This window comes from Heliangelus exortis, chromosome 13 (genome assembly GCF_036169615.1).
Source record: "Heliangelus exortis chromosome 13, bHelExo1.hap1, whole genome shotgun sequence".
Lineage (NCBI taxonomy): Eukaryota > Metazoa > Chordata > Aves > Apodiformes > Trochilidae > Heliangelus > Heliangelus exortis.
In genome coordinates this window covers 16,529,552-16,550,168 of record NC_092434.1, presented here as the reverse complement: position 1 = coordinate 16,550,168, position 20,617 = coordinate 16,529,552, and the positions used below count along the sequence as shown (strand labels likewise).

At 49.0% G+C, this 20,617-nt stretch overlaps 1 protein-coding gene across 2 annotated transcripts in view; it reads right to left on the bottom strand.

Moving 5' to 3' along the window:
• Window positions 1-20,617, bottom strand: part of GNAO1 (G protein subunit alpha o1) — a 141,559-nt gene that overhangs the window by 9,124 nt on the left and 111,818 nt on the right. The window contains exons 5-8 of one of the 2 annotated variants that reach the window (XM_071757037.1): window positions 17,376-17,504; window positions 15,561-15,690; window positions 7,560-7,713; window positions 544-3,789 (exon numbers count right to left, since the gene is read on the bottom strand). In XM_071757037.1, coding sequence (XP_071613138.1) covers window positions 3,602-3,789; window positions 7,560-7,713; window positions 15,561-15,690; window positions 17,376-17,504 — 601 coding nt within the window. In that variant the 3' untranslated portion in view covers window positions 544-3,601. Of the gene's footprint in view, window positions 1-543; window positions 3,790-7,559; window positions 7,714-15,560; window positions 15,691-17,375; window positions 17,505-20,617 lie in introns of those variants that run through there. The other variant, XM_071757036.1, reaches the window with a different exon arrangement.

Genomic DNA, 20,617 nt, shown 5'->3' with positions numbered 1-20,617 from the left:
GCAGCAGCCAAAGTGAAGCTTTAGACATCCAGTGTGCCAAAGGGAATGCCAGACTGGGGATGGCTCTGGGTGTTAACATTTCCTCCTCTTATTCTCCTTTGTCTCCCTGAGGAGCATCACCCCGTGGTCATCACTGACCTCCAGGGAGCTGCAGAGGGGCTGGGGCAGGGGGGGTTTGGACATCCCAGCTGGACACAGGTTACCTGGCCCCAGCCAGTATCAGTTACCTGGTGTTATGGCAGCACCTCAGAAATTATAAAGGACTCCCAAGTTTGGGGTGCTGCTCTTCCCTTTGGGAGGCAGGAGCCATGGTCCATTCTGTTGTGCTGCCCAGACCACATCTCTGCTGCCCTGGGCATGCAGGGGGGGTGAAGGGGTGTGGTGGGTTTGGATGATGCTCATCAGCACCATTTCTACTGCCCCTGACACATCAGAGCAGTGATGAGTGTTTCAGTCTCCCTGGAAAGGGTTGTGGGAGTTTTTAGTTGTAAGGCTGAAGACAAAACCTGGCCCGTGACAAAGACACAAACACACTAGGACCAGGCAACCAGACAGCACCCAGCACCTGGCTGTGTTTGGTTAGTTTGGGGTTAAGTTCATTTAAATTATCCTCATCAACATATTCTGGCATGCTCTACACTGCTGGGGTCCTGAAGCCTCAGCTTGGCCCTGGGAACAGCTTCTGTTCCTTATTTGTCACCCACAGCAAGGGGTGGGAACAGGAGATCTCCAAACCTCTTGGAGTGCTGCTACCCAAACTCTCCTGGGGTCTCACAGCTACACAACCTTTTCATACCAGATGTAGCCCCCAGCTTCCTGGACTTTATTCTGACACCCACAGAGTGCTTGGATGCCAGGACAAGCTCCAGAAGTATCCCTGTCTCTCTGCACCCCTCCAGCTCATTCCCTGCCCCTCCTGCAGCAGAAGTGCTGTCCCATTGCCATCAGCTGCTCCCTTCCAGCAGGGGCTTCCCCTTGGGAATCCTTTCTTCCTTTGGAACATCTTCCCCTGGACTCTGGAAACCCTCAGCTAAAGCAAATACAATGACAGGCACAGTCCTTGTGCTTGGTGCTCCTCTGGTTTGCACTCAGGCAGCAGAGTGAGCCTGCACTGAATGGAGCTGGGAGAGGGGCTGGGACCTGGGAAAATGAGACATGAGGCTGGGATGGGCCATGAGGAGCAGAGAAGGGGATCCCAGCTGGATCCCAAGGGATTTCCTGGCTGGCCAGCTCTCTCTGGAGCTGATGCCTCTGGAGGTATTTTAAGGCTGAGATGGTGAAGGCAAAGCCAGGGGAGGATCACGTGTGGCAGAGCCCTGGTGTTATTGCTGTCAGTGTCCAGCAGAGCAGCAAGGGATCCTCACTGCACTGCACTAAGTAGAGTTTTTACCATTTAATGCTGTTGAGGGGGTGACTGGCACAGCTGCCAACCACACTGTGAGCTGCTTGGATGGCTGAGAGCCACCTTGGCTTCCTCCCCAGGGTGTCCCCAGTCATGTCCCTGGCTGGGGTTTTGTCCTGTGAACACTGTCCCATCAGAGCCCATCTCTGGTAGGGACTGTCCTCTGGCCCTTCTTTTCCCATATTCCTGCTGCCATGACCTGCCTCATGCTCATCTCCCTTCTGCAACTTCTCTCTTAAATAACCCCCAAAATCTCTCCTTCTGGTCCTCTCTGTTCCCTGGCACCACCCAGGCTCCTATCCCTGTCTCCCACACACCAATGCTCTCCTGGCCTTTGGGCTGCCCTCCCATCATCTCTCCTAGGAAAAAGAGGTACTGTCCCCCTCAGGCATGCCACTGGAGAAAAACTCTTTCCTCCTGAGACCTAAAGACACCTCTAGCTTGGGTTCCCAAGAGAGGACAGCTGGGAAGATGTTTTCCAGGATGATGGAGAAGAGGCAGGGATCAAAATTTTCCACCTGCCCCCGGGCACAGGTAAGGATCCAACTGGTATCTCGGAGCTGGTTGTCTCACCTGGACACCAAACAACCTTTTGGGGTGGACTTCTAAGGGTCCCTCCATGTCCATGACACCCCACCTCTCACACTGCCCTCTGTGAACCCAGAGCTCTGGGTGACAGCAGGTGGATGGCCACATGTACCCCACCCCACCCCTGGACTCCCACATTCTGCTGTGCTGGGTGCTGCCCCTGCCCTTCCCACACTTCTCCTCCTGCTCTTCCTTCCTTCTGTCCCTCTCTTCCTTGCACTTTTCCTTCCCACTCCATCACTTGGCTCAAATCAGCTCCCCGAGCCTTCCCTTGCCACCATGTGCCAGTACAAACCAGCACTCACACATTAGCTGGTGGTCAAGAGATGCTCCAACCAGAGATGCCAAACCTGGAGCTGTCTCTCTTGGATGCCCAGGCAGGAGATGGTGATTTTTTTTCAGCTTTTACTCAGCCAGGAAGGCACAGAGCACAAGGTTTGTCTCCTTAAGGGTGTTTAGATGCCTGGGGTTTGCCAAAGAGCCAGGAGGCTCCTGTTTTCTGTGGTGTCACCTGAGCGTGGTGAGGTGTCCCAAAGCACCTCTCTGTGTTTCAGGTACTTGAAGGTCAAACTTTGCCTTCAAGAAGCCAAGACTAAAGGTTTCTGGTGCACCCCAGAGGCACTGAGTGTTCACAAGAGCATCGGTGGTGCTGGGATCCCTTGGGCTGGGAGGTGTTTTGGGAAAGGTGGCAGAGTCCCTGTCCTTGACAGGATGCTTTGTGCAGGGTCCCTGTGGGGACAGCATCCCCAGGGCACCTTCAGTGCCAGGGTCCAAGCCCTGCTGCCACACTCCACCCAGGCCAGCAGCTCCACAGCCTTCACCCAAGTGCCTAAGGAGGAGGTTACTGAAACCACTGGATAAATCTGAACATTAATTTTCAAAGCACTTGAGGTAAAAGCTGTTACTGATAACCAATGCTTTTAGACAAGGCTTAGTAGGGTTGGTTACTGTGTCCATCTTGGGCACCAGCAGAACTCAGTATGGCTGTTGTACACGTTCCAAAAGCTGTCTGGAAAAAAAAGGGAATATACAAACTCAGGCCATGGTGTTTAACACCGACCCCTCCAGCTTTGGGGTAGGAACTGGAGCCAGCAGCTACCCTCAACATGGTCTTGCTGTCCCTAGCACTTCCCAAAGAAATATTGATTTTTAACAAAAAGAGAATTAAAAATATCCCTTAATTTCAAGTTAAAAAAAAAAAAAAAAAAGGTCTGGGTTTCACACTATGCTTTTGCTAACCGGTACTGTAAGGCTTTGAGTTTTCCCTTTTCTTTTTTAAATAAACTGAAGCATTTTTGTCTTTTGGCAGCTGAAATGCACTTGGTGGGAAAAGCCTGACCTCCCCCTGCAGCACTCTGAGCTGGACTGGAGGAGGGGAACGAGGCAGCGAGGGGACAACCCCCCAAAACCAACCAAAATAAAACCCAAAGAGAGTTGGGGGGGGGGGAGGGAACGGGCGGATAGCAGAACTTGCTGCCGGGTTTTTTGGGGTGGGAGGAGGGATGGAGGTGTTGCTTCCTCATCACCTTGTGAGGATGAAAAAGAAAAGAGAGGGGACCTGTCCGTGGGACCGGAGGATGCTCCTGGTGGGCAGGAGGGGAGGAGGGGGCTTCAGTAGAGTCCGCAGCCCCGCAGGTTGTTGGCGATGATGACGTCCGTGACGGCGTCGAAGACGAACTGGATGTTGTTGGTGTCGGTGGCACAGGTGATGTGGGTGTAGATCTCCTTGTTGGTGGACTTGTTCTTGCTCTCATACTGAGCCTGGATGTAAGCCACGGCCTCCGTGAAAGAGTTGGGGCCTAGGAGAGAGCCGAGATGGGAGGAAAAAACAGAGTTGGGGGTTAAAGCAATGCCAGGACCCTAAATCTGCTTGGGGCCGTGGGGAGCTCCTCCCCTGTCTCCCACACACCAGTGATCTCCTGGCCTTTGGGCTGCCCTCCCATCATCTCTCCTAGATGGGCACAGCAGGAAAAAGAGGTACTTGGTGCCCTCCCAGCTTCACCTCCAGGACAGGCTCTGCCACCAGGTGATCATCTAGAGAGATGGAATTGAGGAGGGAGCTGAGTGTTAAATGGGCTATGGTGGGAAAACCCAAAGAAATTCCACACGGTGGTGACAAAAAAAAAAAAAAAAAGAAAATAACTGCCAGGAATGCTGTAAGTGCTTGAGCTGGTGCAAAGCTTAGGGGTTTTTGTTTTGGTTTTTTTTTTTAGGTTTTTGATCGAAGTTTTAGCTTCTGATGGCAAAGAGGATCTAGAATGTCCACTAATTGAGGGCAGTGCTGGCACCTGTGTCCTCCTTTCCCTGAATCACTGAGAGAAAGGGGCATGAAAAGATCCAGCCTCTGGTCCAGAGCAAAGCAGGGTTTTCTCAGACAAAAATACTCAAAAACTGACATAGAACACCCCTCTTTTTTGAGCAGCTTGGATTGCTGCATCCTCTGCTAGAGCTGTGGCTAAAACTACCCCATGAGGAATTCTCATTTTGATGTATCAAGATGCCTGGGCCAAACCTCATTAACCATCAATTTTATATTAAAAAAAACCTGGAGACCAATAAGGCAAAAGAGCAGATCCTGTCTCATCTGGCCAGCAAGGACACTGCTGCCACACACAGCTCCTCTCAGGCACCTGCTTACACCCCATAACCTCAGTTTCTCTGATTTCTTGGTTGCCAGCATCCCCTGAGCCCTGTAAGGCTCTGCCATGAGGACACTGCTGATGCTCCTGTGCCTTTTTCCCTCCATGAGGCTTTCTTGATGGGAAATCTTGTCCTCTGCCAGCAAGAGGCTTATAGTAAAGCCTGAGATTGGCTGTGGTTGAGGCAGCTGACCTGGGACATCACTTGCACTTCCATGCATTGCTGGTTGGAGACAGGAGCTCATGAAGAGCACCAGATTTAAGAAAACACTTGAAGTAAGAGAAGCAAAACATTTTCCTGGGAGTAGTTTCTTGCACCTGTGTCAAGAATTTGGGAGCAGTTCCAGACACTGTGCCCAACCAGGAGGTTTTATTTTATGACAAGGAAGCTGGTGATTCAAAGGCAAAGGGTTAGATGCTGGGTTCCTTCAGGGAGAGCAGGGAATAACCAATGCCTGCTGGGTTTAAAGCAGGCCCTGGGCTCTGCTGATGCTTTGCTAAGTACTGGGGATTAGTGAAAAGCAGGAGTGAATTAAGGGGATGGAAAGGGGCAGTGTTGCAGCATCCAGCAAGCACATCTGGGGATGCAGCCTTCTCTGTCAGCAGGAATAATAGACAGCAGAACCTTCATTTTATTAAAAGCAGCTTGTGGAATGGACTTGTGATGCTGGAAGTCCACTTGCTTGGATTTATAGGCTTTCATCAATTAATTCTTTGTAACTCCAGGGCAACTTTTTAATAATGCAGCTTTTTCTCAAGACCACTAGGGCCTCATCCTCTGAGCCAACCAAGCAGGGGTGAGCAAGCTTAAGTGTCTGTGAGGGCATAAAGTCTGGGCTTAGGGTCAGGATGAGCTAACTTCCAACTTTTAATGGCAATGAGGAAGGCCCTGGGGTGAGAGATTCCTCACCAGGGGGTAAAGATCCTCTCCTGGATCAGAGGAAGGACTTTCAGCCTTCAGACTTCCAACTTTCTCTGAAGGCCTGGTGAGAAAAGAGATCCATGGAGGCTCCCTGGCCTTGTGGTAACTCCCAGCTTCCAGAATGTCACCTTGAAGGAATTTAGAGCATATTTAGAGTCCTCTGAGATTTGGGGAGGACTGGTTTGGTTCACTTGGGCTAAAGTGCTCCAGAAACAAGTTGTATTTGTTCTCCTGTGCTTAGCTATGTGTGTATGGGGGTCTGCCTCCCCCCCTGAACTCCTCTCTTGGGCTGGGATAACTTGGGAAGGAAAAGCTGTGTTTAAAATTACTTTCCCTCTTGTTCTGTTCCCTCTGAAAACAGGGATACACCAGAATATTATTTCTGAGGGGGGCTACCAGGAGACATCAGTGAGGATCCACAAAACCAAGTCTAGAAAATGTAATCAGGAACTTGGGAAAGGCAGAGGTTTGCTTCACAAAGAAGGACATGATAAAAATCTTCTGGATTATAGAAGCACTGCTATAAAGAAGCTGATGATGTGGTGCCCTACAAGCCATCCAATAGATGGCAAGCAACAATCTAATCTGCAAGCAGAAAATCCTGGAGCAGGCATTAATGTGAGCTTTCAGCTGTAAAGACTGTGAAATTCCCATTACTAGATCTTTTTAGACAAACGTGTCAGGAATATGTTGGTTCTGTCTGGACCAAGCAGATGAGTAGATGGCTGAAATGTGCTGAAATACCCAAACCTTCCCCAGAAAGGAAGCCTGCAGATGTTCTGAATTCAGACAAAGTCATTCAGCTCCATGGTCATGGACCATTCAGCCTGAAGCAGCACCCATGGGTCAACTTCTGCCTCTTCACAGTGAGAAATCAAGTGCTCAGAGATAGGAAGCTCTGGTTAATAATTTGTTGGCCCATAAATGTGCCACCCTTGGTGCTCCTGGTTCACAGCTACGTTTCCTGACAAAGAGATCTGCTTCTCTGTCTGTCTCCTTGATTCAGCTGGATGTATCTGGCGAGCTTAAATAATTCATGACAATAAAAGTTTATTTTTGTGCTGCCTCAGAATGGTAACGAGGGTTGGTGAGAGCCAGAGAGATGCAGCAGGAAGCCTTGGGGTGCAGCTGCAGCATCACATGGGTGCTGTGTCCTCAGCCACCCAGCAGCCAGCAAAAGTGAGGGCTTCTTCTACCCCCCTGCCCTTCTGCTCTGCTCTCCAAGCACCATCTTGGGGCATGGCTTGCTGGGACTCCTGTGCCTGCACTGTGTGCCTGCCAGTGCACAAGGAAATCACCCATTTGGTTATTCTCTCTGCAAGTGTTCCTGTGTCCAGATGCTTGATTTCAGCAAAAGCCTGAGAGCAAAAGTGGGGAACCCCCTAAATGATGTGGTAACAATGTACAGCTTGAGCTAAAGCAACCAACCTGCTGCTGGCAGGTCAGGGGGCTGTCCTGCAGCCCCTCCAAGCATGGCAGTGGATCCACAGGGGGACCAGCCAGCCCCACAGAGGAATGTGAGAGGTTGGGACCCAGCACAGCTGGACTCCAGCTGGGGAGAGCCCAACTAACCCTGTGTGTTGGTCTCCCAGAGACCAACCACCCTCTTGGGATGGCTAAGCTCATGCCTTCTTTCTGAGAGACCTGCAAGGGGGTTCATGCCCCTGAGCAAGGCTGGGGATGAGGGCTTAGGGGATGTGGTGCCATTCCCAGACCTCCAGGTCTTGGCTCAGCCATGGGGCAGAGAGGGAACACCTTCAAGAAGTGGTGGTGGCCCTTTGTAGGCAAAGAACTTGCATTTAAGTAATCCTCACAGTTTAAGTAGACCACTAGACACGGTGATCCTATGGGACTGATGGAAATAAAACCTGTGGGGAAGCAGCTGGGAGCTCCAGCTGTGGATCTCTGGCCTCCTTGCCTCGTTGTGACACAGGACAGCATCAGGTTGGATGGGAAAGGCTCCGGGATCCTTTTGCTACATGCCCTGTCCAGCTGACTTTCTCATTACCTGTGTACTCAGGAAAGCAGATACTCAGTGGAGATTTCTTAATTTTCTCCTCAAATATGTCCTTCTTGTTTAGAAAGAGGATGATAGACGTATCTGTGAACCATTTGTTGTTGCAGATGCTGTCAAAAAGCTTCAGTGATTCGTGCATGCGGTTCTGCAATAGAAAGGAGAGAGCACATCAGGCCAAAGAGAGAGACCCAGGGACATGTAACATGTAGGGAGATCTAAAACAACTAAATTAAGGAGGAAAACAAACGAAAAAAAGCTACAATATACATAATATATTTATGTATACATACAGCTGAACATATACATACAAGGATGCAATCCCTAGGACACTTGACACACAGTTAATAACTGAAGGGCATTCAGCTATTCAGAGCTGTGCTGAGTTTTTTGCATAGTGTCAAATTTACAGGATCCCAGCTCATGAAAATCATCATGCACCATGCATGGATGGGGAGTTACTTTGCCCTTTGCTCAGATTTATGTGCTGGTGTAGCTCATGCAGATTTTTCTAAAATGTTTTCAGTAACTTCATTTATTTATTTATTCGTTTAGGTTTTTATTTCTTGAGTGTTGGTGGCACACAGTTGGTTGAATACATTAACCAAGGACTGGCAGATCCTTGAATTAATCTAGAGTTGGAAGCAGACACCAAAGCAACATAATTCTGGAAATAACCTTGCCGTGACCTTTGCCTGGTTTTGTTATTTTGTTTAGTGTTGTCAGGGTTTTAAAATTTTTTTAATTGTTTGTTCGTTCTTGGTTTAGTTGCCTTCGAAGACAAGAAAAGCATCTCAGAGAGAGGAATAAACAGTGAAAAGGGAGAGGAAATAGTAGGAAAAGGAAAAATGTAATGAAGGGCATCTGTGATCAACCAGACCAGAAGTCAGGCAGCTCATGCCTCTGGAACAGCAGCTGCTGGGCAGCAGCAGAGCTCGTCCATTCCAACACAGGCACAGGGAGAAGTCAGCTTTTTGGTTAGAGGTCATGCAAAAACACGACACAGGAAAAGAGAGAGATAAGAAGAATGAATAAAACAGACCACTTAAGAGAGTTGCAAAAGTCCCAAAGTTTTACAGCGGTGGAAAGAGCTCACGGCAAAGTCACCCCAGTGTCATGTTCTCTGCTGCTTTCAACTCTCAACTGGCTTTTTCTTTCGCTTGGCTTTTGTTTCGTTTCATTTTTTTTTTTTTTTTTTTTTCTCAGTTCAAGAGAAGCTCCATACCTGCCAAATTTGGTTGGTCTCTCAAATGCCCATTTTTTGGCCTTTGTTTGGCTAGATAAGGTCAGACGGCCGAGGGAAGGCTGTGGAGGTGCCGATGCTGCCGATGGTGGCGATGTCTCTCAGCCGGGAGCCGGGCAGCGGAGAGAGAGCGGGCGCCGTGAGGACGAAGCACACCCAAGAGTCAGGGGGTTACCAAAGGCAAAGCACGGGCCAGCCCAGACCGGCTCCTCAGCTTTTCCAAACAGCATCTCCTTGGGATAACGCTCCCCAAACCCGCTCGCGCACGCAGGAGGCGGTGACAGCCACCGCTGGGAAGATGCTCCGGAGACCCGGGCTGCGGGGCTGAGCTGCTGGAGGGGGTTTTTGGAAGGGTGCAGTGTGGTCCCCCTCCCAGCTCCCAGCCCAAATTGGGAAATCCGGAGTGGTGGAGGAGACAGTGGAGGCTTTCACCCCTCTCCCACTCTGCTTCACACCCGCGCCAGCCGAATATCAGAGCCCAGCGCTTGATTGATTAGCACTTTCCTGCTCATTGGTACCATTTGGCTGCTGCTGAATGGCTTATTTAGATACAAGTGGATGAAGGAGCATCTGATCAGACCTAGAGCAACACAGGACACCTGTGATTTGCTGCACCTTGGACCACAGGCTGTGGCACCAGGCTTGAGATGACCCAGCACCTCCCCACCCTGCAGCGCCCCAGCACGCAGGGAAGACGCGACACGGACAAACGTGAAACTCATCAACCTCTTGGGTCTCAGTTGGAAAAGTTATTGGGGGTCATCCCATGTCTGTGTGCTGGTTTCTGCTAACCCATTTTGTACTGGCTGGAGCCCCAGAGCAAAGCTCTTCTTTGCTACTCGGTGGTATTAGGATTGTAATGGTGTAGAAACCTTCAAAGGTTTTGTACCGGAGATCCTTGGCTACTCAAAGCCTTTGGGAGGAGAGGAGAAAGGGGAGGGCAGGCAGGGGAACAGAAAGCAAACATAATTAACAGTTTTTTTCAAGCAGGGTCCCTCACAGAACATTTTAAATGACATTTCTATCACCCTTGCTAATTGAAAATAAAGCCAGGAGGGAGCAGGTGAAAGCTGCTCGTGGGTTAAACCATCCACAGTTACCCTGGGGGCCAGCCCAGAGGTCACTTTACTCACCACACCACCAGCCCCAGACCCCAGTGGGGAGCAGTGGCTGCAACTGCACCTCGTGGCATGGGAAGCACCCCAGGGGACATGGGTTTTGGTTAAGAAATAGAAGCTGAAGACTTCTCCTAAGCTGCACTTTGCAGTTTCATGAAGATGCCTTTGCTCCCACAGCAAGAGCACGTAAGAAACCTACAGGAATCCTTCCACTTTGCTTATATGGTTTGATTCATCTGTTAGAAAATGAAAATGTTTCCCCAAGAACAGTGACTCTTAGTGCTCAGGTGTAACCAGAATATACACAAAGCACAAACCAACTCACCCCTGGAGAAAATGCAAGTTACAGTGAATATCCTCTAATCCTTTCAAATTCCAGAGACACATCTTGAGGCTTCCTGAGGCTGCCTGCTCTGGCTTTCTGCATCTCTTTTTCTCCAAGCTCTGCTGTTTTTATGTATATTTATATATAAATATATATATATATAGAGAGAGAGTATGTATAGTTGACTAAATACAGTTCAGTAAATGTATTTTTATATACTCCCTCACTTAAAACTACCACTCCTTATTAACCCACTCCTCCTTATTTACCCAGGAAATGTTCTGGTCTCTTCCTTCCCCATCACTAAAGAGAAGATGATAAAATTCAAAAAGCAAGGAGACACCTTCTGTGCATGGCAAAGGAGCAGAGCACTGTCCCAGTGAGCAGGCACAGAGCCTGAAAGCTTCAAAGCCTAAAATTCTCATATTTGTACACAAAGTGACAGAGATGACCTCACCTGCTTTTTCTTACTTGATGAAAATTGCTACAGGAAACATTGGCTTCTTAATGTCACTTCCTAGTTCAAACCCAGTAGTTTAAATCCTTATTAAGGATGCAAATGCCTTACATCCTGACAAGGAGAACATCCCCACCAGCCATGTTAGCAAGGAATAACCTCTTGTCCATGCAAAGAAAAGGTTTGGGAAACTTCTCCTGTGCAGCACAAGAGGCAGGATTAGAGCTTAAGTTTCAGGTGGCACTGCAAACCCAGGCAACCAGCTTTGTACTGAGAGAGAGGCAGAAAGGAAGCTGGGGCCAAGGCTCTGCCCAGGCAGAAACACAATCCTAAGCCCCATCTTTTTCTCACCAGAGGATGGGAGGAGAGCTGGTTCTTTCTGCAACACACTCAACCCCATATTTTCCCTTTCCTTGGAGATTAAATGCTGCCAAGCAAACTGTAAGGGTTATCCTAAGCCCCATCTTTTTCTCACCAGAGGATGGGAGGAGAGCTGGTTCTTTCTGCAACACACTCAACCCCATATTTTCCCTTTCCTTGGAGATTAAGTGCTGCCAAGCAAACTGTAAGGGTTATGGTTATCCTAAGCACAAACCCTCCACATTCCCCCTCCTCCTCATCCTATCTCCTGAGATGCCCAAGACACTTCCACTTGTTTTGTCATTCCTAAGGCAATTTCTGAGCACTGCAATTCAATTTCCCTTGCCCAACGAGAGCAGAGAGCACACTCTAACCAGGTCAGGCACTGGAACACAGACACACAGGCCAACACTACTGCACACCAAGGGTCACCAGCACAGTGCCTTCAACCTGTCCCATCCTCAGCAACAGGGACATGAACAATACTTCCATGGCTTGGCCAGCTAGGGATGACCTAAATATCTTGGTTTCAGAGGCAGCAATGTGCAGCATGAATGCTTCCCTCTTTTGCCATGACTTCCTTGCATTTGAGAGGCAAAAACCACAGAGGATGGTCCCAGCTTCTGTGACAGGTCTGTGCCATTGCCACCTTTTTCAAAATTCCATGAGGAATTGCCTTGTAAATGCCTTTACAAGGAACAACACATATCTACCTTTGTTAATTGCCTTCTCCAGGTTTGCAGAGTGATGTGACTGCTGCTCCTGTCTTCTCCCAGGTTTCATACCTGAGGCTTTTCCTCCTGTAACCTCAGCTCATGAAACATAAAGGTAAGTCACAAATGAGACAAAACAGCCTCATGATGCAAAGGCACAATCCCTGGGGTTGTTCAGTCAGTCAAATCAGGACGTTCCCACTGTGAACAAACACATCAGAGAGCCCTGTAGCTCCTTGGGATGGACCCAGTAGAACTGGTGTAGAGGCAGATGTGCCTTGAAGTGTCCTGGGTGGGCCAAGGGGGTCATTTGGCCTTGTGAGCTTGAGCTGTGGTGCTGGCTGGCAGGAGTGGGACTGGTGAAGGCACTGCTTGGATTTTTCCTGTAGGTTTGCTCATCTCCCTTGGGAGCCAGGCATGAAGAGATGCAGTTTCTATCTGCCAGCAATGGCATAAGAAGGTGTTTGGAGCAGTGGCAGAGACTGGCTTCAACAACACTGGGGGTTTCTATGTGAACTCTGGTCTCTATGGGTGTATGGGCCCAGAAATCACAGATGCAGAAAGTTCTCCTTATTTTATTGATGTCTTTCTGATCCAGCCATGGAGAAGCACTTGCCTTCTTGACTCCCACAGTGAAGCTCTTTGTGTCAGGGAATTGGAGAGGAAAATACATCTCTTATAAAAGCCAACCTGCTCTTAGGGAGTGATGGTTTTGCACACAATAGCCCTTCTTCAGCTGCTGCAGGAGGATGGGTGCTCAGTCTTTTAAAACAAAGTGTGATAAACCACACACACACACAAAAAAAACATTTACAAGTGTGGAGCTGCACTTTAATTTTAAGGCAGGGACAGGTGAAGGGGTGTTTCACCCTGCCCTGTTTCACCAGCACTTCACCCAGACTCGTTTGAAATGATCCACAGTCAACCTGTTGCTGGAAAGCTTCATCCAGTGAGACAATCCAACCCTACAACTTCTCTGATCCCAACAGTGCTGTGATACCTGAGCTTAACCAAGTGAGCCCCTGCTGACTTCAGCTCAAACAGTTTCATTTCCCTGAAGTGCAGTTTGGCTTAGACAAGTGCAAAAAAAGCCACTGTGAAACCCCAGAATTCCATCTGGAATGGAAGGGACCTTATAGATCACCTGGCTCCGACCCCCAGTCCTGTGATTGGTGTTGTCAGGACTCCAAATGCACGAGGAGCAACTGAGCTCCCTGGGCATCTGCCTTTGTGAGAGGGGTTTTTTGAGCACCTGAGCTGTAGTAAGGGCTCTTCCCCTTTCATGGCTCCATGCCAGCAAAGGAATTTCACACCCACAGAGTCATCTGCATGGCCCCCAAACCTTCAGCAGCTCAATACAGCTGGAAGTGGCTGGACCTGTAGAAAACACCTCTATAGAAAATGGAGATGGAGTAAGAGCATCCAGCTCCCTCCCTCAGCTGCCTTCTTTTTTTTTTTTAATGTTTTCTGAGTGAGAAGCAATACAAGCTGCCTGATGTCATGGAAGGCAGCAGATGTGACAGATGCAGATGGAGGGCAGAGCAGCTGACTGAAGAGACTCTGCTTTTAGAGGAGAACCACATTAGCAGGGAGAACAAAAGCTTGGGAGAGGACCCGAGGCATTTGTGCAATGGGCACTGTAATTTTCACCTTGGGGGGAAAGAGGGATGATAGGGCAGAGACAAGACCTGACACCATCAATTTTTTTTTTTCTATTTGCAGTGGCCTCACTCAGAGGTGTTTATTTGAGTTAGGTGGGGGTGATGCTGAATCTTCTCCCTATTTATGCTGAATGGGTAAAGGGAAACAGCCCTCCTGTTGCTCAGCATCTCCAGGCAGCAAGAATGAAGTTGGAGCTGCACAAATCCTACAAGAAAGCTGCTGAGGGACTTTTTAGGGTGTCAGGTAGTGGTAGGACCAGAGGGAATGGATTCAAGCTAGAGGAGGGTAGGTTTAGATTGGATGTTAGGAAGAAGCTCTTCACCATGAAGGTGGTGAGACACAGGTTGCCCAGAGAGGTGGTGAAATCCCCATCCCTGGAAGATTTTATGGCCAGGCTGGATGGGGATATGAGCAACCTGATCTAGTGGGAGGTGTCCCCATGGCAGGGGGGTTGGAACAAGATGATCTTAAAGGTCCCTTCTCCAACCCTGAAAATTCTATGATCCTATGAAATCCCAGCACCACTTCAGGATGACATTAAAAAAAAAAAAGTCACTGGCATTCAGGACCTTTCAATTTGTGCCCAGCTGGCTTGGAATCACAGGCTTGTGCAGAGGGGCACCCAAAGGTGACCTGTATTAAAGGCTGCCTTTGGCTTCACTGTTTGGGTGTCACAGCTCAAGCTACACCTCCAGAGCATAGTGGTCTCTGTATCACTCCTTGACCTGAGGCTTTGCCCTCTCCTGGTGTATTCTTTATCTCTTGGGTGTAGTTCCCTTGTCCAGCTGCAGAGCTCTGTGACATGGAGCTTTTTCAAAGCCCCTCAGTTCCTTCCCAGTAAATCCTATAGGACTGAGCATCCTTGAGCCTATCAGGGCCAGAGGCTGAGGAAGGTGACAGCTGAGGATTATAAGTAAGCAGACTTGAGAGTGTGTCAGTCACACAGTTGTGATGTTGGTGTCACCCTGAATTCTGCCATCAATACGTCCCAAATAACCAGGAGATTTCATCAGTTTGCCAGAGCTCCCAAACCTGGCTCAAAGAGGCCAAAACCCAACAGCCTTTTGGGGAACAGAGAGATGATCACAGACTCACAGAATTGTTCTGGTTGGAAATGACAGTCGAGTCCAACCATCAACCCAACCCTGCCCAGTCCAGTGCTAAACCATATTCCTAAGCACCATATTCAAACACCTCCAGGGCTGGTGATAACTAATACCAAACATTCCCTCAATTCATTCCTCAGCAATAGCTTTCTGCAAACCTGACATCTTTCCCAACAGGAGAATAAAGACCCCCAGAGAGACAGAGCTGGTGAGGGTGAGCCCTCCCCAGTGTTGCAGACTGGGCACAGATGAAATCATTCCCAAAGTCTGAGCGTGGCCTCTGATTCCTTTTCATGAGACAAATGCACCTGGGTGCCCAGCAGATGCCCAAAAGCATGTATCCCCCTGCCACCAGCTGAATGGCCAGGATTCAGGAATGAGCCTTCCTGCATCCTTCCTGCATGCTTAATTCACTTGTAGTAATTGCACTCTAATACCAGGGCACACACAGCTCCTCACGAGCTTTATTTCCAGATGGTATTTTCAGCCTAATGTCACAGTGGGAAGTCATAAAAGCTCTCCTAAAGCAAATTACCCAAAGAATCAAAGCGTTACAGTCTCACACTGAAAAATGAATTTCTGTAGCCTCCAGAAATAGGTTATGATCCCTGCCCCAGCCTGCCTTGGGTGTGCACGGCTGTCCCACACCTCTCACCACGGTGTGATCACTTCTTTCCCTTTGTTTCAAAAGCCCACATAGAGGTATCTCCCCTGTTTCTGGACACAGGGTCCCATAAACATGTTTTGAAGACACACGTGTCAGCTAGAAAGGAGAAATAAAACATTGTGGCTTTACTGGTGTGAGGAAGCATTACCTGTGTGTGCAGGACTTGGTTTTGAAGAGTATGCAGGAGGAGAAATCTCCCCAGGATTTCAGAGCCAGAGGGGAGCGACTGACAAGAGCACATTGTTGTAGCACCCCTGTGATCATTTGGCAACCTCTGGGCAGTTGCTGCCAATGAGCTTTTCCTTAAAGAAGTGGCAGGGCCTCCAGGACCCACTGAGACTCACCGTGGTTTCATCTTCATGGAGCACCTGGTCGTAACCACTCAGGGCAACACAGAAAATGATGGCTGTGACATCCTCAAAGCAGTGGATCCACTTCTTGCGTTCTGACCGCTGGCCCCCGACATCAAAGAGCCTACAGGGGAAGAAAAGACCATCAGAACCTGCTCCTTAACCTTAGCAGTCTTGGCATTCTCTGACCTTACAGTCCCTGGAAGGCTCCAAACACAAAGCAACAGTAACCACTTGCTCCAGGTCTTCTCTTCCAGAACCTGGAGCTGAGGAGGATTAGGAGGAGAAATTACAGCAAAGGATGTGGGGATCTGTGGGAGAGCTCCACAGGGTGCTGGGTCCCAAAGGGTCTGCAGAGGTGGAGGCTGCACACTCCTGAGTGTTATATGCTCTAAATACAAGATGTGTAGCTTTCTATCTCTGGGCCCAGAGAGTGGTGCTGAATGGTGCTTTATCCAGTTGGTGGCCACTCACCAGTGGTGTCCCCCAGGGATCAGTGTAGGGCCCAGTTCTATTTAATATCTTAATCAATGATTTAGATGGGGGGATTGAGTCCACAATTAGCAAATTCACAGATGACACTAAGTTGGGGGGGGTGTCAATCATCTGGAAGGCAGGAGCGCTCTGCAGAGGGACCTGGACAGACTGGAGAGTTGGGCTGATCCCAAGGGGATGAGGTTCAACATTCCAAGTGCCGGGTCCTGCACTTTGGCCACAACAACCCCATGGGGAGCTCCAGGCTGGGCACAGAGTGGCAGAAAGGGAGCTGGGAGTCTGGATTGCCAGGAAGCTGAAGAGGAGGCAGCAGTGTGCCCAGGTGGCCAAGAAGGCCAATGGCATCCTGGGCTGGCTCAGGAACAGCGTGGCCAGCAGGTCCAGGGAAGGGATTCTGCCCCTGTGCTCAGCCCTGGGGAGGCCACAGCTTGAGTCCTGTGTCCAGTTCTGGGCCCCTCAGCTCAGGAAGGAGATTGAGGTGCTGGAGCAGGTCCAAAGGAGGGCAAGGAGGCTGGGAAGGGATCCAGCACAAGTCCTGTGAGGAAGGGCTGAGGGAGCTGGGGGTGTTGAGGCTGGAGAAGAGGAGGCTCAGGGGAGACCTCATCACTCTCTCCAACTCCCTGAAAGGAGGTTGGAGCCAGGGGGAGGTTGGGCTCTTTTCCCAGGCAACTCTCAGCAAGACAAGAGGGCACAAGAGGTCTCAAGTTGTGCCAGGGGAGGTTTAGGTTGGACATTAGAAAGAATTTCTTGCTGGAGAGGGTGCTCAGCCATTGGAATGGGCTGCCCAGGGAAGGGGTGGATTCTCCATCCCTGGAGCTATTTCAAAAGAGCCTGGATGTAGCACTTAGTGCCATGGGCTGGGAACCACAGTGGCAGTGAATTAAGGGTTGATCTCAGAGGTCCTTTCCAACCCAGATGACTCTGGGATTCTGGGATTCACACTATCTGCTCTTAACTGGCTATCATCATGAGGGTCAATCTATAGCATTAACCACATACGATCGACCCACTTGAGAGAAAAGACTTGACCAAACATTTTTTTATTACTTTTATGATCTTGATCTTGTGATCAATCTCAACTGACACCTAAGCAGACACATACCATGGGCTGCTCTCTTAAAGGCAGTGACATTCAACACAAGATTGCCAAACATTTCACACCCTTAATCCCCCCAAAAACCCCACGTTCCCTGTGGCGGGAGCCATCCGTGTGCTAACCAGCAATTTAACAAATTCTCCTTTGGGAGTGATAAGGAAATCCTGTGCCCAATAAATGCCCTGAAATGTTAGTGGTAGATGCAGTTTAGAACTAACCTGAAGTGGAGGTTTTTGAATGTGAAGTGGGTTTCTACGATGCCAGTTGTTTTGACCCTGGTTCGGAGGATATCCTGCTCCGTGGGCTGGTAGTCTGCAGCTCCAATTCGATCTAAGCTGTCTAGGTAGCTAAGAGAAAGGGAAAAGAATAAGAAAACAGCTAAGAATAAGACACATTAATCTTTGTCAATCTCAGATGGATCCTTCAGCTTCCTATTAATCTTCTTCAACTTTATTTTTCATGGGTGAACGTATTTGAGTTAAAGGGGAAAAAGAAACATTAAGGAACCCCACTAACCTGAGGGGAAAATCTGACAGTGAACTGGAAGCAGGAAATGAAGTGTGCATGTGCTGTGAATCCTGATTGTCATCTGTGAAAATACACAGTTTTAATATTCCTTGCTTTTTTTATTCCCTGGGGGGGGTGAAGGCCCCACTAGGTCCATCGTGCTGAGCACTGAACACACACATTCAGATAAGAGGTTGGAGCACATGGGGCTTCCTCCCAGACCAGACAGGTTGAGTCACCTTTGGGAGATGCTTTTGTCTCTGCTGGGAAGGGAGGGAGAGGGGGCAGCTTGCTCTGAGGACATGCCTTGACTTCAGTCAGCTCAAATGAAGGGAGAGAGTCAGAGCTTTGGTTTGAAATCCAGCACAGGGCTGGGGCTCTGAGAGATTCCTGGAATCAATCCAGGGGCCTGCTTAGATGGTGGTAATCTGGGACTTTCAATAGGGTTTTTTTTTTTTTTTTTTTGAGGGTTGAAGGGGAGATTTAGCTTTCTAAAACACTTGAATGGTTTTAAAACATTTGCCCTTATTCTGCTCCAGGCTTAAAATCTATGACCATAGGCAATGCCTACACAGGCTGAAATTTCAGGTATAAAGTCCTGCCTTGAGGTAAAGTGTTTTTGGGGAGGTATCCAACAGCCAGGCACACATGAACACAATTCTTTTTTTTTCAGGCAAGTCACTTTTTGAAAACAACTCAGCAAAACCAGCTGTAATTTATAAAAGAGGAACTTGTATTGCAATTTAATTCCAATTACAAAGCACAGAGCTGCACCACACAGTAACATCTATACACTGACACTCCAGTTCCTCTTAACAGGGGGCTGATGTGCATCCCAGGACCCAAATCCATCCCCTAAATGCCCACCTCCAGCCCCAGGAGCATCTATCTCATGCAGAAGATGATTGCAATTCACTGTGACTGCAGGTCTGTGCTCTTGCTCTTTGCCCTCTGTGCTTCTGGCAGCCTGGATGTCACCCAGGGAGGCAGCAGGGCAGGAGGTGACATGCAGGGACAGGAAAGGAGAGTGTGTACCCTTCAGGTGCTGGCCAGGGGATGGCAGCTTGCAGAGAAGAAAGGGTACCAAGAAGAGCTGTGCTTTGGGACATAAGGAAATGATGTTGTCCCTGAGTGTGAGTTCACTGGTGGGTACAAGCACAAGCTGGAACAGTTCACATTATATAGCTCTGATACCTAAGCTTGGCTTTCTTTTTCAGTTTAGCTAAATGCAATTCATTTATTTATTTATTATTTTCTTTAACAGAGTGTGGGTGTAATCCTTATGAGGAAAGTACTCACACTGACTTGGGAGTGAGATCATTTCCCCCTGTGCCTTGCCAGAACAGATCCTGATCCTGAACACCTTGCCCTGTCCTGCTCTGGAGATGCTCTCCCTGCTGCAGGAAAGAGCAGGAGGCTTTCCCTCAGTGTCCTGGAAGGGCTGACCCAAGAAAAAATCCTTGTCATTGCTTTCCATGGAAAAACAAACAGCAGCCAACCTCTGCACTAAGGTGAAAGCCAAACCTGCCCCTGCTGGCATCAGGTATTTTGGCTCCACGTTGTATTTATCATTCATTTTCCCTAAAGAGCTGCAAGAATCATGTCACCCAGAGAAAAGTACAGAAGCTAAGGAGGCTTATTTTTGTTCTGCTCTTTTTCAAGCATTTGAAGCCATTGTGGTTTTGTGACAGATGCTCCCTTAATCACCATGTGATGGGCTCTGGGTGGATGAATGGGGCTTCATTTGAAATCAGATCCTCTGGTGTGGCTGAAGCCACGATCACTCAGCTATTGACAGCTGGTGTCACCTTCTGTTATTTAGGGGACAGATGCATTTCTTCACATGTCCCCACAGACCCAGGCAGCTCTGCAGAGCTGTTATTCACAGCCCTGGACTCTATACTCTGTCTTCAGGAATAAAATGCTTCAAGGTGATGCTAAAAAGTGGAGGTGTAAGAGAAGGAAGGATTTTCTTTCCTTCTTGCAGCTCTTGGTGGTGCCCAGAAGACTTTTATCAATTTGTCCCTCTTAATTTTCTGTATTTTCCTATGGTTCAACCCACTTCAATTTAAGGTTCCCTATTACTTTTTTTTTTTGCCTTTGAGATCTTCATCTAATACTGAGTGAAATGAAGACACCTCCTGCAAACTGGCTGAAGGACTTGGCACTCCAGCAGATGGAGGAGTTCATCACTGCCTTCAACGTGGGAAGATCTGCTTGTGATCAGCAGCATCCTTTAACCCCAGGCAGAGTGCTGGGATTTCAGGGGGCTCTCACCATCCTCTCTTTCAGCACCCAGCTCCAATCACAGCTGTAACAGGAGCTTAGCTGGGAGGGGGGGGAGTCTCCAGCATCTGTCTGGGTGAAGACACTGCTTCCCACTCTTTAACTGGTGCTGGGAAGGTTAACTGGACAGAGGAATACTCAGTATCCCAAATACTGGGCTCACCTGGCTTCATGTGAGCTGAGCTCCACAAGTTGGGTGCCTCAGGGTCACTCCCATGCTGACTCTGGGCACCCCAGCTCCCATACCCACTTTCCAACAGACCTGGAGCCTTTTCTATTAACTCCCCTCTTCATTCCTTTCCTCATCTCTAGTCTTCCTCCATCATTTTCTCAATGACTGAAATTCTTTGCCTTACCTGGGTCTGCTTTTCCCCTGCTCCTGGTATTCTCACCAGAGTCAGTCAGCAACTTCTATGAAGGTGCACAACACGTTCCATGCTGGTTTGGAGGCTGCATTCCAAAACTCTTTACTCCTCTGGCTGCTCTCCTTAGGAATTTCCCTCAGGCTGCAGCAGATATTTTTTCCCTGGACTTGGTGGCAGCTGAGCTGGATCCTGCTGGTGCCTGCAGCCCAGAAGCTGAGCTGGAGGGAGGTGCCATGCACAGCTGGGACACCAATATTCAGCTGGGGGGGTGGGAAGCTCAGGTGAGCCTGCTTTGGGGATGC